General features: G+C 42.2%; 1 protein-coding gene across 1 annotated transcript in view; it reads left to right on the top strand.

Moving 5' to 3' along the window:
• The window catches only part of TXLNB (taxilin beta), a 30,612-nt gene extending 18,612 nt beyond the window's left edge, over nt 1-12,000 (top strand). Inside the window, exons 7-10 of the mRNA XM_044455251.1 lie at nt 1,644-1,718; nt 5,290-5,382; nt 10,106-10,201; nt 11,440-12,000. Of these exons, the coding sequence (XP_044311186.1) occupies nt 1,644-1,718; nt 5,290-5,382; nt 10,106-10,201; nt 11,440-12,000 (825 nt within the window). The remainder of the gene's footprint in view (nt 1-1,643; nt 1,719-5,289; nt 5,383-10,105; nt 10,202-11,439) is intronic.
• Nucleotides 12,001-16,333: the final 4,333 nt, after the last annotated feature.

A 16,333-nucleotide genomic window follows, 5' to 3' on the forward strand; every position in this document is an offset into this window, starting at 1 on the left:
AATGTTGGATTCCAGTATTTAACTGGCATCTTGCCTTGGTCTGTGTTTAGTAAATTCACATGTCTGAAAACGAGCCTCAAAGGGCCTTTCCGAGCAAGGAGAACACTTGTTTGCGGGTATGAGAAGTTAGGATGCATTGAAAATCTTTTCCAAAGCAGTTCTTTATGCCTTGTATTTAATTAGAATACCAGTTTGGACCAGGAAGAGGAAAGAGGCTTGGAGCAGCCCTTCTGAGGCTGCACTAAGCTTGGTGAGAAGCTGCTCAGTCTTGACAAGATCCTTGGAAAAGAGCAACCTGTATGGCATTCAGTAGTGATGTTTTATGTATGAATTGGTTTCTCCTTCCTTGTTCTTCCTGCTTCATATTTTATTAATAAAAATGCCAGTAGGGGCATCTGGCTAACCCATTTGGTTTGTTAAGATTACCCCAAGCTGAATATTTGTGTTCGTTTAATGAAGCAACAAGAAAAAAATTCTGCTATTTGAAAGCATTGCTTTGGGCGCTTATTACCAGGTAATTTCAGGATTTTTTATCAGTCTTCCGAAATGAGACAAGCCCATCATAGGATATCAGGCAGAAAGGAAAGCTTGTTAGAAAACCACAGTGCACCATCTCCAAACGCCATTCCCATCTCCTCAGTTCTCTTTGGTTATGTATTAGACATGAGAGGCTGAAATACATGAGAGTGAAGCCCTGATGGAATCTGCGGAAAGACCAGATTTGGATGGGTGATTTCCCTGATTACCAGTGTGACATATGGCTTCCTAGCCATGGGTTCTAGGGTAGTTTTGTAGCCCTCCATCCCACGCACCTGGCCAGGCTGCAATGACATTTGGAAGCTTCATGCCACAAAGGGAATTAGGGAAATCAGCAGCATGCAACCCTCGTGCAGGAGCTTGGAAGAGCACGGTGCCTTCTTTTCTCTCATTGATCGTACAAACCTGGGCAAGGACCACATAGTTTGCAGGGTTAGTGACTAGCCTGAAAACTGACATGACCTTCAGGCTATCCAGAGTTTTCTTTTATGACATTGAACAGAGCCAACCTGTATTTTCTCTAAAAGATCTTATCTACAAGAGACATTTGTTGTGCGTTCTTGATCCTTCCCATATTGACATTTGGGGGCCTTTTCATGATATTGTCATCCTCCAGGTTTGCTTTTGTGTGTTCCAGACATTATCATGGGTGTTCTGGAAAGTCTGCTATTAAATGTCGGGAGGGAACAAAAGCCTCTGAAAAGTGGTATTACAGCTGTACCAGAGCAGTGCCTTGTGATTGATTATTAAAACGTATAGGAAAGGCAGAAAGCTGCAAACCCAGAGGGAAAAAAGACATGTAAAAGTCCCATTTTTCATCCCAAAATTAAAATGGAAGCAGATTCAGTAAAGCAGTGTGTTAAATCCCTCATATAGAGGAGCCCCAAATTTCTATTTATCTGAGGAAGGAAGGGGTAACATGCACTAGCATTCTGCATATCACACAAAAGCTCTCATATGTGTAGTTTGCATATGTAGCTACAAGATTTACTTTTGAAAAATGCCCTCCTATATAGTTTTACATGCAGCCCAATTTCCCAGGGCTTTTGCTCGGAAATGAAGTGAAACTTTCACCTCATTTGTTTGTTTTCACATTCCTAACACAGCTACTGAACCAAGCGGCGGAGTGGAAACTACAGGCAAAAATGCTGAAAGAACAAGAGACCGTTCTCCAGGCCCAGGTGAAGCAGGACAGTCAACTGCAGTGTCCTTTTTATTTCATTCTATTTAGCATGTGTTCCTTTAGCCTAGGACTGAGTAAATCAATTCCACTGGGGTGTGGGGTCGGCTGAATGATCCTCACCCAGCCTTCAGCAGAACACATCGCCTGCTGTTCATCCATCCCTGACCAGGTGGATGAACAGGCCAAGCATCAGCTTTGCTGTGTCCATGACTGTGCAGAGATGCATTTCATATTTGCCAGGGCAGCTTTGTCCACCTTGTATCTTCTCTTGCTGGGAGAAGATAGGGGGCTGGTGAGTAGTGCACAAAGGGAAGGAGCTCAGTCCTTCTTCGTAGGAGCTTCTGAAAGGACTAGCTGAGTGTGTAGCTGGTTACCCTCCTTTTGGAAAGAAACGGTAAGAGGAAAAGGCACTCAGCCAGCAGTTGCAGGTGCTCATTCAAGCTAAGCGTTTCCCTGCTCTCGGCTTGCTCTCTCAGTTGTTGGAGGGAATAATATACAGAAGAATCCTTTGCTCTCTGTGATTACTGACTGGAAATTGCAAGGGGGTTTCCTCAGCCTGATTCCTCCCCCTGCCCTTGGTAGCCACCAAGCCTGGGTGTCCTTCCTTCTCATGGAAGGAGCCCAGGCACCCACAGGTCAGCTGAGGAACTTCTGCAAGCTGATATAGGCCTCGGTTTACATTAGGCTGGTGGGGAGGAGATTCCATATCCCCACTGTAGTCAATATGTCTTCCACATCCCAAGAAATCACATCATCTGCAAGCACAGAGCAGAGGCATGTCCCATGTCAAATGCTTTGGAAATATTTGGATGCTGTCCAGGGCTAAGTAAAATTGACCCTTTTGTAACCACTGATGACCAGGGAGTGATGAGCACTGATTATCAGTAATGTCATATTATTATTTTATCTGTTGGATTTTTTTCCATTTCTGCCTTTCACTAGTAAGAATTCCCTAGCATCTCCTAGTGCAGACTTGCTAGCTGAGGATATTGGAAGCTGAAGTGCAGCCTACAGTAACTGGAGCATGACAGATTGAGGAAAGCTGCTTGGTGGTTTCTTCCATCGAGGGTCCAAGACCCTCATCGCCTATCTTCATTTCATGTTTTGGAAACTCCCTTAGGGACTTGATCCTGTGCATGTTTAGACAAGAAAACAAGGCCTACAACTCCCAGCATGCCTGACCCAGCCATCCTGGGAAATGTAGGCCCCTTTTGCCTGGACATCCATAGGACAGCCCCCTTTGTTACTTTTACTATTTAGAGTAGCAAATCCCGTAGCTTACTCTTTGTTTCATGTTTTTCAGCAAATAGCAAATACTGACAGACACTTTCCTTTAATGAACTGGTCCATTTTAGTGGTGTCATACCACATTCACTACTGGCAAAAGCATTCAGTTGATTTGAGAGAAGGCAACCCACTGTAGGGCAAAAGAGCAGGAGAGAAAGACAAACCAGTTTGGGGGTGATCTTGGAAGATTGGAGTTAGGGTATGCTCTGTCTGTAGAGAGAAAATGACATATTAAAGGTTGGATACCCTTCGACATTATCTAGCTTCAGAGTTTTTGGTATTAACCTCACCTACTTAAGCATTTGAAAGCAGTTTGGATGGCCAGAAACCTGTTCCTTTACAAACAGAAGCCTGGGATATTCAGAAAAGTGCTGAATATACTACATAATCTGCTGGAAGGCAAATTCCAGGATATGTTTCATGACTACAATTATGCTGTGAATCAACACTCCTTCCTCAGCCTCTGGCCTCTCCTTCCTCCACTTCAGTCCCTGCACCTCAAACACACACACATAAATATGACACACCAAAGCTTTGCCACTCAGGATCCCAAGTGCAGAATCTCTGTTGATGGTGTTATGCAAGTTCAACACACAAACAGCTCTCGGGATTAGACCAGCATGAAGCGCTTGTGGTGCCTAGTCCCAGAAACCCATGTGGTGGGAGCTAGAAAGAAAAAGCTGCAGGGGGAAATGGAGAAGAGAAGAATCAGGAAAGCAGAGGCAGAGAGCAGATTTTATAATCAGAAGGAAGCATGAAACATAAAGGTGGGGAAAAGAAGCAAGAAATGTTGATTGCTGTAATGAAAAAGGCATCAGAGGAGCAACAGAACCAAGAAAGATATGGCAGAATAAGCCTATGAACAGATACTGCAGCCTTTTAATATCATTTGTACAAGCAGGGAAGCACATTTCCATCTGGTGGAAAGACAATGCAAGCTGGTGGAGAGAAATAAGTTTGGGGGATGTGTGGGTGGGTAAGGTTCCCTTTATTAGAGAGAACTGAAGAAGGATCACTGTTCAAGATGTGCATGTTCATCTTGCTTTTGGCTCTGATAAGTGGGTTTCAGGGACTGCTTTTGCGTGCACTGTTGCTGTATTTAATTCAAAATCTGTTTAGGCCAGAGGGATAAAAGCAACAATTGTGTCCACCAGGGGCAGCAATGTCTTTTTCATACAATTCTCTCTTTAAAACAATTGTCTGTCTCCATCCTAGTGGAAAACCCACTGTCATGATGTGATCCTCAGGGTTTAGCTAAAGTGTGCAAACTCTTAGTTTAGGAGGTAGAATATAGCTGTGACAAATCGGTGCCCAGTGATAAAGTCGGCCGATGTTTTATCTACTATCCAAAAGGCCACAGTTCCCATTGGCTTCATTTTTCTCCATGTAAATGAAGAACCAATGACAATTCTTTGCATAAAGGTTTTCTTTACTAGACAAAAATAGTCTATTCAGCATATCAAAGTTATTTGCTAAAGCTATTGACTCAGTTCCTAAGATAAGGGAACTTATAAGTAAATAATGGCACCCCAAGTTATGGAACTGCTTGCCTGAAGTTCCGCTGAACCATCTTTGTTGTCTTTTTGGTAAAAAGTTAAGACTTTTTAATTCAGCCAGTTCTTATCAATAACTGAAATATATATTTAAATATGTCTTCCGGCTGTGTTTTGGCTTCAATATGTTTATTGATTTCCATCCTATGTCAACATTGTATCTGTTCTGTAATACATAAGCAGAATACGTCCCAGGCAGCTTGTGTACAGGGTGGCTATATAAATGTGGTCAGTTAGTAATCCAATGTTCCATTTGAGGGATCTCTGAAAATACACAAAGCAATGGGGTGCTTGCCATTCCAAGCAAGGGATGGACAACGAAGCCCACAGAAGGAGAGTTTCCAGTCCCTTTCTTCTTCTTCAGAAGCCTCTCACACCACATTCCACATTGTTGGAAGCGATGCTCCCTTTGCTGACACTCTGGAGAGGATCTTCAAGGGATAGAAGTGCCTGGGAGCAAGAGAAAGGGATCTGAAAAGTTCCTTCGGTGGGCTTAAGGGAGCAATCCTGTGCATATTTAGACAGAAAAAAATGATGCTACAGCTTGCCGCATTTCCCAGCCAACGTGGCTAGCTGGTGCAAACAGGGAATTCTAGGACTATTATTTCTGCCTAAACATGCCTAGGGTATGGAGCCTGGGTTATCCTAGGATCCAAGCCAATGTCTTTTCTTCGTATTCAGATTCATTGTTATCATGACACTGACGCCAATTTCTTGCTGTGAATGCAGCTCAGTCTCTATTCCGAAAGATTTGAGGAATTTCAGAAAACACTGACAAAAAGCAACGAGGTGTTTTCCAACTTCAAGCAAGAGATGGATAAGGTGAGTTATGTGCTGCATCTCAAAAGTCTGTCCTTGAGGCTTTTTGTGTGGGTAAAGGGGGCCACTGAACCTTTGCCAGGTTCTTTTAGCTTTGGATATGAAGCTGTTTCTCTCATGGGACCTCAAACAACAAGCCTTCATTTCTTTGTGAGATGTGCTGTGTGCCCTTATAAGCCAAGTGCAGGAAAATATTGTTTTGAGATTCTGTTTGGTTTTGATTCCTTGGATGTATAGCTATAACCTGAAATAATAATCTTTGTTTCAAACTTCTACATTCTTTCATCTGCTCAGGATTCTGAGGTATACCTGATCATGAGCTGGCCAATTAAAATATCTGAGAATTTAACTCATAGAGCAATTCTACCAATAACACTCCCTTTTTGAATAGGTTGGGGACTATACCCTAACCCTAACCCTTTCCATGGTCCCTCAATTCTTCAGTATTAAGGTAATGTGCAAGATCTTTTCATTGCTGAAAGTTAGAAGAAGCCAAACCTGAAAACTCACTGCTCATCTATTAACGGAGTAGGCCAAAGATCAAGATGGATCAGTACCAGTGCCTGAAAGATATATAGGAAAGACATAAGCATATATTAAAGCCCTATAATTTTAGTCCTGATTTAGCTGTGGTGTTTACTACCACTATCAAAAGTGTTCACTAAGCCACACATACTTACCACTGATCCATAACTTGCTTGTATTTCATTTGGATTGTGTGGTTTTGGCAATACCCAAGCAGGACCCACCACTGAATCTTTTCTGGGAGTGGAAGCTATCGTAAGTTCTGAGTCACACCTGGCACCCACTGCTTGTACAACATTTGTTTCTGGTTCCTTGAGGGAGTGCTGAACCCCCGTGGCGGAAGTGCTGGATGCTATTGCAGGAGCGAATGGGTAGTACTCCCCACTTGCACATTGTCCTGCTTAGATGCTGTTCTTTGTTTTCTGTTTGCTTTTTGTGTATGTTTTCATTATCTCTATTTTGTACACATTAACGTTTATTGTTAAGTGTTTTGGACCGGGCTAGGGAAGACACTGTTTAAATTCTTTCCAGCTTTGGTTTTTAAACATATCCCAGAATGAGAAAATTCAAGAAGTCAAGGGGAAGATGACTAAATCTCTTCTCCCCAAAGACAACTTTAAACACTGGGGAAGTTGTTTTGTTTTTGCACAGCAAGATTTCAAGACTCGGAATGCTTCCTTGTTTCTCAAATAAACCTCCCCAATTTGTTGCCCTGTAAGATGCTTTGAACTTGAACAGTTCCCAGCAACTTTAGCACAGCCTGTGATCAAGATGTTGGGACTTTAATGCAAAATATCTGAAGGGCAGCAGGTTGGGCTGCTGTACTAAAGGAGGAGGAGCTCTGAAAAATACTGACACAGTAATACTCCTATTTATATACAGTTTTACTTTCCAACTATGGTTAGCAGTACCAAAACCAAGCACTCATAACAGTTGCTCAGCTTGTGTGTTCATTACATCAGAGCAATATGGACATAGATTGCTATTGCAATCAAGGTTTGTGCCCATTTTGCAACAATATACTTGATTTTACAAGGTTAAAGCAGACCTGAGTCCTTAGGCGGCTAACAGCAATATAAAGAAATTCACACTCCTGTGACATTTAGTCATGCCAATACTCAATACAGGGGGAACTTAGTGTAATTTACATTGATATCATCACAAGAGGAGGAGGAGGAGGAGGAGGAGGAGGAGGAGGAGGAGGAGGAGACAGTGCAGTCATAGATAGAACCACTTGAGCATCCTTTCAGGCGCTTCTCTTTGCTTGCCTGTTTTTGTCTTCCTCCTACAAGCTCTTCCATTTGGAGAAGAGAGATATGTCAAGTGCCTGGAAAGACAGACCACCTATGGACATGCTCGATGTTCTCCACCAAGATGTGGGAGCCACCACATGAGGCACAGAGAACTTCTGGGCACAAGGACTGGAGTGGGAAGACATGGGGGAACTACTGAATTGTCCTATCCAGCAGCAGTGTACGGAGGCTGACCTTTCTCTCTGCCTGGCTGCTACTGGGCATCTGACCATGCAGTGACTCTCTCACCGCATTCTGGCCCTGCAGCAGGGATACCTGCCACTGGACCAGCCAAGTGCAGCACTCTGTGAGCGACAGAGGGCCAAGGCAGTCCTCAGCCAGCCTTGTGCTGTTTGCCAGCACCTGCTGGCACTGCCTCAGCCGCCGTGGCGCTATAGGGCAGACTGTCGATCAGGAGAACCACTGTTTCATTCAATTAAGGTTATAAACGTGGACCAGGACACAATTAATCAGAACAGACCCTCTTGTGGAAAGGTGTTCAAGTGCTGATGGCACTGCTGCACAGCATGTGAGACACTTCAGATGGATTCCCAAGCAGTAAATGAGTGGCCATGTTAATTATCCACAAAAGCACGTGGCCATTAAGGTGCAGTTCTATTGGCATTATTCACTGAATGAAAAACTTTGATTGACTGAAGGCCAGAATGGAAGCAGTGTAATGGATTGGCAGCACTATTATACATCTGTGTTGCTATTGCAACAAGCAGTTTGCAAGACCACTGCCTAAACCAGCCTCAGCTGTTTTTGCCAGGCATGCGTATGCCTGCACGGAGTAAAACTGCATAATTCTGTGATTTTCCAGGTGATCTCCAGAGAGAAGGAAATAAAGATGACAGGTATAGCTGCTTGGCCATTTATTTATATTCTGAGCCCTTATTTTCCCCATCAAATACATTTTTAAAATGGATAGAGTGCACCCACAGATCTTTGTAGGCTGAAAACAGCTTTATGCCATTCTATTTTCACAGCAGGACAAGCAGCCCAGCCATTAGACAATGCTAGAACATGGCCTCGCAGGTTGCCATCAAAGCTTATTCACATAATCCTGGGATGTGTAGACTGGTTTAGATCATAAATAATGAAAGGAAGGAAGCTTATGTAGGAACACCCTCAGATTGTATTTATTGGTTGAAAAAGGGTCAGAAGTATCTGCCGGTCTCTCCTTCCTTTACCACGAATTGACTTGCTTTTACTACCGTCACCTCATAGTCAGCTTTCCTTCTCTGAGCAACATTATACTCAACTGACTGCTGTGGCCACCTGGACTAGTCATATGGGCAATGTCCTCACTCTGCACATTGGGTGACATTGGTCATGTCACCACATAGCCAGATCTGATTGGCTTTCTAGCCGGTGGAGTTATACTGCTCTCTGTGTGATTTCAGTTTGGCTGGGGTCACTTCTGTAATGCTTTCAGAAAGAAGGCACAATAACTACCGTATTTCCCCAAAAGTAAGATTGAGTCTTATATTAATTTTTGCTCCAAAAGATGCATTGGGGCTTAATTTCAGGTGATGTCTTATTTTTTCATGTACAACAATCTACATTTATTCATGTACGAAAATCTACATTTATTCAAATACAGTCACGTCATCTTCTTCTGGAACATCATCATAACTCTCCAAACCCCAAATTGTTTTGTAACAGACATACTAAATGCATCCGTCTGGTTGATGATCTTAATTGAGGTTTATTTTGGGGGTAGGGCTTATATTATGAGCATCTTGAAAAATCATGCTAGGGCTTATTTTCAGGGAAACAGGGTAGGAAGGAGGAGGAAGGGAAAAATGACCTGAAGTAGCAGCATGCAGGAAAAAATGGAAAGTGATGAGGAATGAAAAATTATGAGCATTCATGCAATGTAGCTCCCATCCCATATTTTCTGGAATATTTTGCACCTTTAACCCCTGTAAAGCGATGCATATAGTAGCATTACTCCCATCTTCAAGTGTAGGCTGATGGGATGTGAGCTAGCAATGATGGTTCAAGACAAGGATCTTGGGGTAGTTGAGATGAAAATGTGACTCAGTGTACAGCTGCTGTGAGAAAGGCAAACTCAGTGCTGAGCCTAATTAGGATGGAACTGAAACTAGGACTGCCAAGGTGCACTTGCACTTAGAATATTGTGTACAGTTCTGGCTGCCTTACCTGAAAAAAGGACTTTATTGAACTGGGAAAAGATGAAGAGCTTGGAGCAAATCCCATATGAGGAGCAGCTGCAACAGGTCAGAGGTCCTTCAAATTATGCATTGTGGAGAAAGTGGAGGAGGAGACATTTCTGTCCCTCTCCTGTAATATTAGGACTCGGGGTCATTCCATGAAGCTGATTGGTGGGAGGTTTAGAACAGATAAAAGGGGATGCATCTTCATACAATGTATAGTCAAGCTGTGGAATTCACTGCTGCAGAATGCGGCATGGCCACAGGTTGGATGGCTCTAAAAGGGGATTGGACAAATCCATGTAGGACCTGGGCTATCAGTGGCTACTAGCCTTGCTGGACCACCTCCATTGCCTGAGGCAGCACGCTCACATACACTGGCTGCAGAAGCGCTTGGTCCTGTACCTATCCTGCCTGCGGGATCTTGTGTACAGCCGGTTTGCTACTGTGTGAACAGAGTGCTGGACTAGATGAACCATTGGTCTAATCCAGATGGTGTTCCGTATGTTTTATGCAATTTTATTCTGTGCAGATATCAACTGTTTCATACTAAGATGTTCTGATGGCAACCCCAGAGTACGATCCATGTCTGTGCTGTTTCCATTCAAGGGTCATTCAAATAAGATGTTGGTTGCACAGAAACAGCATTGGCATAACTACAAATGTGTCCTAAGGGTTAAAAAAAAGTTTAGTATTCTTGCTGTGAACTGGATTTTCCTTCTTCCATAGATGACAAAGAAAATGAAAAAATTAGAAAAAGACACTGCTACATGGAAATCAAGGTTTGAAAACTGCAATAAAGCTTTACTGGACATGATTGAAGAGGTGAGAAATCTAGTCCTGAACACTTTTTTCCAGTTAATTAATCCTGAAAGATATAATTCCATACATTATACTTAAAATGTTAATAACAAATCTCACAAATAGCACAAAAGATGCTTACCTTTTACTCATGTAAAGCATTTTTGGATCAGTAAAATGCAGGCCTCCACTTAATTTTTGGCTTTTAGTGGCCGCTAATAAATGACATAGCAGAGCAGATGTAAACAGGCTATTTATTTATTTATTATTTATTTAAGATATTTGTATGCCGTCCTTTGCAAGAGCCTCAGGATGGCTTGCACAAATAAAATACAAATACCTAACATAACATTAATTAATGACCCACTCTGGCTGCAATTGAAATATGATGATAAATTCCATATTAAAACTTATTAAAATATTGATTAAATAAAAAGGTCTTAACCTGGTGCCAAAAAACATATAATGACAGCGCCAGGCGGACCTCTCCGGGGAACGCATTCCATAGGTGGGGTGCCACCACAGAGAAAGCCCTTCTCCAGGTACTCTGTCTCCTAATGTCTTTCACGGAGGGTTCCTGGAGGAGGGCTTCTGCCATATTATTTCATATGGGAAACCAAGTGCCTGAGCAACAGAGGTGGGCACTGAAGGCTTCCTGGAAGTTGCAGATGGGCCCTTGTCCTGCTGCAATTTAGATGATGAGAGCAATGAGTATGGTTTTCACTTGTGTTTTGTAGCCACTGTGCTGTGACAATGGGCTCCCACTGAAAGATTCTTACTCTTATTTTCATACATGATGTTGAGCACAAATTCACAGCATTTCCACTGACTAAGTCATTAAAAAACGAATGTTTAACTAATGACTCTAAATACCATCTCTGTATACAAAAGGAGCCGGCCTTACCACTTTGCAGAAGTGAAAGTCCAACAGAATGTAACACATGCTATAATTTGTGATTTCCACATTGCACTCACCCAGCCACTCTTCCTCTTGCATCATACTGATAAATGTTGACTTCTGTAACAATTAGATTTCTGTAGGTTGTCATGAAGAACCCAGGTCATCAGAAGCCCAGAGATCTGTAATCTCCGTGGCACTTTGCAGAAGTAGCTGAGCCAATGGCATGATCTTGGGGTCACTCTTCAAGCAGCATTTTTTTAAACTCAACAAAAATTGAACAGTAAGCTGGCTCCCTAGATTGTCCTGGGTGACATATCACCTTGACAGCCTTCAAATGCTTTGTTTTCTTGCTTTATCACAGAAAGCCATGAGGGCCAAGGAATATGAGTGCTTTGTAGTGAAGATTCAGAGACTGGAGAATCTTTGCAGAGCTCTGCAGGATGAAAGGAATGTACTGTACAAAAAAATAAAAGATGCACAATTCCCTGATGAGAAAAGAGAAGAGGAAGAGGAGGAGGAGGAGGACAGTGAAGAGACACAACAGAAAGACAGCCTGGAAAATGAAGCTGGCAAAAACTCCTCCGTTGAAGACCCAGCTGCTGATGAGTTATCAGCCAGCAATGAGAATATCCTAAAAGATCTGGCTGCAGCTTTTATGGTGACCCATCATGTAGAAATGCCCATGGTAACTTCCAATGAGGATACTGCTGAAGAACTGCATGGTCTACAAGCTGGAGGTGTGGTCTGTCCCTCAGAACCAACACTGCCTTCTCCCGTGCCTCAAGACACTGCAAATTCTTCCGTACAGCCAACAGCATCTGTTCCTAAAGCAGAAGGATCTGAAGAGCCCTCAGCAAAGCAACATGTTCAAGAACATCCAATCCTGAAACTGTCAGATGCTGACATGGAAGGAGTTGATTAGTATAATACGTTGATGGAATGTTTCTTTCCAAAATGCCATTCTTCCATTCTCTCCTAAAGGCCTTTTGTTTTAAGAATTATGTTGTTTAAAATGTTCTGAAAAATATTTACAGATCTGGTCTCCACACATTTACCCTTGTCCCATCACTACTGATGGGATTTCCATTTGTCCTATTTCTCAAAGCAAAGCGATTTTCTAAAATGTAGGAAAGTGCTGAGTCTTCACCCCAAGCAGCACATTGCCAAAATGAGCCAGACATTTGAATTCGCAGACTCTCAAAGAAATCCAGATGATTTCTACCGTTCTCCCCCAAGCCCCCCAAAAAACCCCAATCCAATGAAAGCTTTTTAATGTGGTTTGATACAGCACGATGTCATCTAAACATAAGCAAATAGGAGAAGGACAGACTAAACATGCTTAATCCTAAGGGAGAGGTTCAATCTATTAAAAAATAGGAAAGGACGAGATACAATGTGGCAGACACCTGTGTCCAAATTGCTCATTACGCACATAAAGGTTCTGTCAGCACTACTGTGCCTTGTCCATGTCTAGTCTTCAAGCCATTTCCTTATTAGTTTGTCCAGCTTTAGCCAATATCATTTATATGTCTGGGTCTTTAATTTCACCATTAAAATCAGTAACACTTTTCTCACAATGAAAAATGTGTTCTTCCTAAATTATGCCATGTTATGTTAGGCCCAGAGTGAGATGCAAAAAAGTAGGTGACACTACTTACTAGCCCAGTTTGTACAATGTTACAGAGTTACCAAGTCCAGCTTGCTCAAGTATATAATCTGAGTTACCAGGCAGATTAAAGAGCTGGCTCTATTTCTGCTTAGACGTTTTGACTCTGAATTATGCAGATTATTAAAACTGGAATGCTAAGTACACATTCTTGAAGGTGCTTTAGCTGAAATCAAGAACTATTCTTTCCAAATAATTGTGAGGACTGTTGTTTTAAGTCTCTTCAGATTCATAACATCTCTAGCATTCTAATCAGAAGACACACTGACATGACACAAGGTACAGCTTATAATTTTCTGTGGGTTCTTCACTGCCACGTAAGCGTAAAACCATGGAAGGAGCTTCGCTTTCAAGGAAGTGATCCTTCGCATGCTGTCTGATGTGGTACTAACTTGAGGATCCAAGCGTTTCCTCTGAATGTGGTCCAAACTGGATAAAATTGTAAAATTAACAAAAGTGAAATTCATTGTACTCCCAGGATCTAGGACTGAAAACAAAATAAAGGAATTGGCAATTATCAGAAATGCTCATTTTTTCTTCTTTTGGATATGCCTTTTTGAAGATTGATTGTAATTGTTGTAGAATTACAAAGTCCTTGGCCTGGTTCACACATAATAACAAGCCAGAATAGGGGCTGAGGATGGGTTGTCATTGATTCATGGGGTGTCATCACATGCAAACTTTGCATTAAAGTTTAAATGTGGGCTATTTACCATGAACAACCCAGGAAAAGAGCCCATGGTTTGAGTTGTTAACATGCAACCTAGCTCTGTGAGTCTTGATTAAGGTGTGAAAAATTGCACTTCCATGTTAATTTTGTTACACTCATATTCTAGGTTTTATACTACGGCATTAAGTGATTCTCCTAAAATGTATTCACCTATGTGCCTTGCTCTAACCTATAAACTGTACTGTTATCATTCAAATATTTATGGCCACAACACAGTATATTATCTTACCCCATTATAATGCCCACTGAATTAAACGTGTAGTTGAACATTGGATGGGCTATATAACAGTTGAAAGTAATTTTCTTTTAGGATTGAATAAATTATATCTATAGAATTCTAGCTTGAATTTGATACTGTTTTTGTTTGTTCTTTCTTGTATTTAAACATTAAATACAGTTTCTATATTGACTGCTTTATTTACTCACCTTCTCTCTGCTACAAGATAGATGTTCTTTTCCTAATATGTATACAAAACTTATTACTTTTGAGTTCTTTTAAACAAAAAATACAGACTTCTTAATAATCAGCCCTGATAAAGCTCTTTAGAATGAACAAGACATAAAATACTGTCTCAGCAATGCTTGGCTCAGTGCCCAAGGACATGCTCTGCATGCAGAAGGTCCCAAAGTCCCCCAGCATCTCCAGCTACGGGTAGGAAAGAGTTGCCGTTCTTCTTCACCTGAGGAGCCACTGCAATTCAGTTTTGCCAGTATTGGGCTAGCCAGACCAAGGTCTTTACTTGGCATAAGGCAGCTTCCTATGCTCCAAACCGTCAGTCTGTAAGGCAGGTTGGTATGATTTTCCCTGCATCTCAGTGGGAGCAGATGTCATGACCTTCCTAAGGTCATGATTGCACTCTGCAGTTACCTCTGTCACAAAGAAGGAAAAGACATCTTCTCACTCAGCCAGGAGTAAAGGACACAGAACAATGAACTTAAACTACAGTACACCAGGTGCAGGGTAGACACACGGAAGAATTTCCTAACTGCCAGAGCAATGGGACAGTGGAACCAGTTGCCAAGAGAGGTTGTGTGCTCTTCCACACTAGAGGCATGCAAGAAGAAACTGGACAGCGGATGGCGTGAGTGGGATGGCGTAACTGGTGTCTTGGGCCCTTCCAACCCCACTGTTCTGATTCTATGATCAAGCATGGTTTTAGCTGAAGGCTGATTTAAACCAATGACCTCCTGGCCCATAGCTCAAGCCTATATTCACTAAACAATACAAATTCTTCTTGATATACACAGTATTGCTAGTTGGACTTGTGCTCTTCTGAGTTCACCTTGAAAAAATCCTGGTGGCTGAACTGACTTAATAATATGCCTGCACCATAGGCAAAGGAGTTAGGCAATGGGAAATTAGCCTAAAAATAATGAACCTGGAAATTCTCCAAAATATTTTAAAATGTGACAAAGGAGTGTAAAGGTAAAAGTGTGCTAGATTTAGGCTGGATAATGTGTTTCTCACTTTCTTTGTATTGTCATTCACCACAAAACCCTGTCCAAGTCCACATGACAAGCCCACTGAATGATTAATGGACTACTAGTCTGTACCTGATGTCGATGATTCAGCTGACTTACCTGTGATGCAGACATAATGAAAGGGAGTATTGGCAGGCAGGCAATGATGCACTCACACAGGTTTTAAAAACTGGGCACAGCTTCAGAAAAGCTAAATGCTTGTGGATGCTATTGCAAATGGAAAGGTCTTGGGTTGTAAATGATTTTTGAAGGTTCCCATTTGTTATTTCATACACACAGTGTCTTCAAAAATTCCCTTAGCTATCTACACGCACAAGTTGTAACTCCTGAAAGCTAGGTTACAACTGCCCATACAGTCTTCATGCAGTCCTTTGGGCCTTTCTATCTAATAGCGAGAAAGAAAAGACAACCTTCCGGCTGTCTGGTGCTTCCTGTGTACGGAGCTCTAGTTGAACACCAGCTCATGTGTTTTGCATGCATCAGATCCTAGCTGTATCCCTGCACCTCTTTTTAAAGAACCCAACTACCTGGGCTGGGAAAGATCTATGCTTAACATATTGGAGAACAGCTGCCTGTCCAAGGACACATTACAAGTTAAATCAGGGGTGTCCAAACTTTTCGCAAGGAGGGCCAGATTTGGTGAGGTGAAAATGTGTGGGGGCCAACCATTCAGCCTGACATTCTTTGAACCATTAACATTAAATGCAAATGAACTATTTTATGAAAGACTAAATGAATAACTTAACTGCACTAATGTGAAGGGTGATACTGAGATCTCGACTGCATAATATAGGCCAGGTCTGGCTCAAAAACAGTGGTTTTGATGCGCAAGATGTCACGCAGGTGAAAGTCACTTAGTCTCGTCCTCACGCGGTTCTTGTTAACGTTCATTACCGAGAATTGCTTCTCGCACAAGTATGTCGAACCAAACAAGCTCAGCATTTTCTTAGCAAATGTTTGAATCTCTTGGAACCTGTCTTTATCCAGCTGGCGGTAAAAGTCGACAAGAGGGAGCTGTTGGGGCCGACTGCGACACTCAGCATCACACTGCAGCTCAATGAGCTCCAGCTGCAGGTGGTCTGGAGCATCATCAGGGTCCACAGAGAAGGAGATGAAAAAAGCATGATCTCCTTTTCAATAGCTGCAAAATCCCGAAAGCTCTGTTGAAACTCCTCCGCCAGAGATGAGATGTCTGCTTCATACCTCCTTATTTGCGCACTCATATTGTTCTGTGGAAAACTGGTCATTATTTCCTGCAGTGATGGGAAATGTGTGGTATTGGGCTGCGTTTGTGACAGGTGCCTTTGGAAAGGCACGTTCAGATGTCGTGTTATGTCAACTAAAAATCCAAAATCAGCCAGCCAAACAGGATCAGAT

Source organism: Varanus komodoensis, unplaced genomic scaffold (assembly GCF_004798865.1).
Source record: "Varanus komodoensis strain SLA01 unplaced genomic scaffold, ASM479886v1 scaffold1, whole genome shotgun sequence".
NCBI classification, from domain to species: domain Eukaryota; kingdom Metazoa; phylum Chordata; class Lepidosauria; order Squamata; family Varanidae; genus Varanus; species Varanus komodoensis.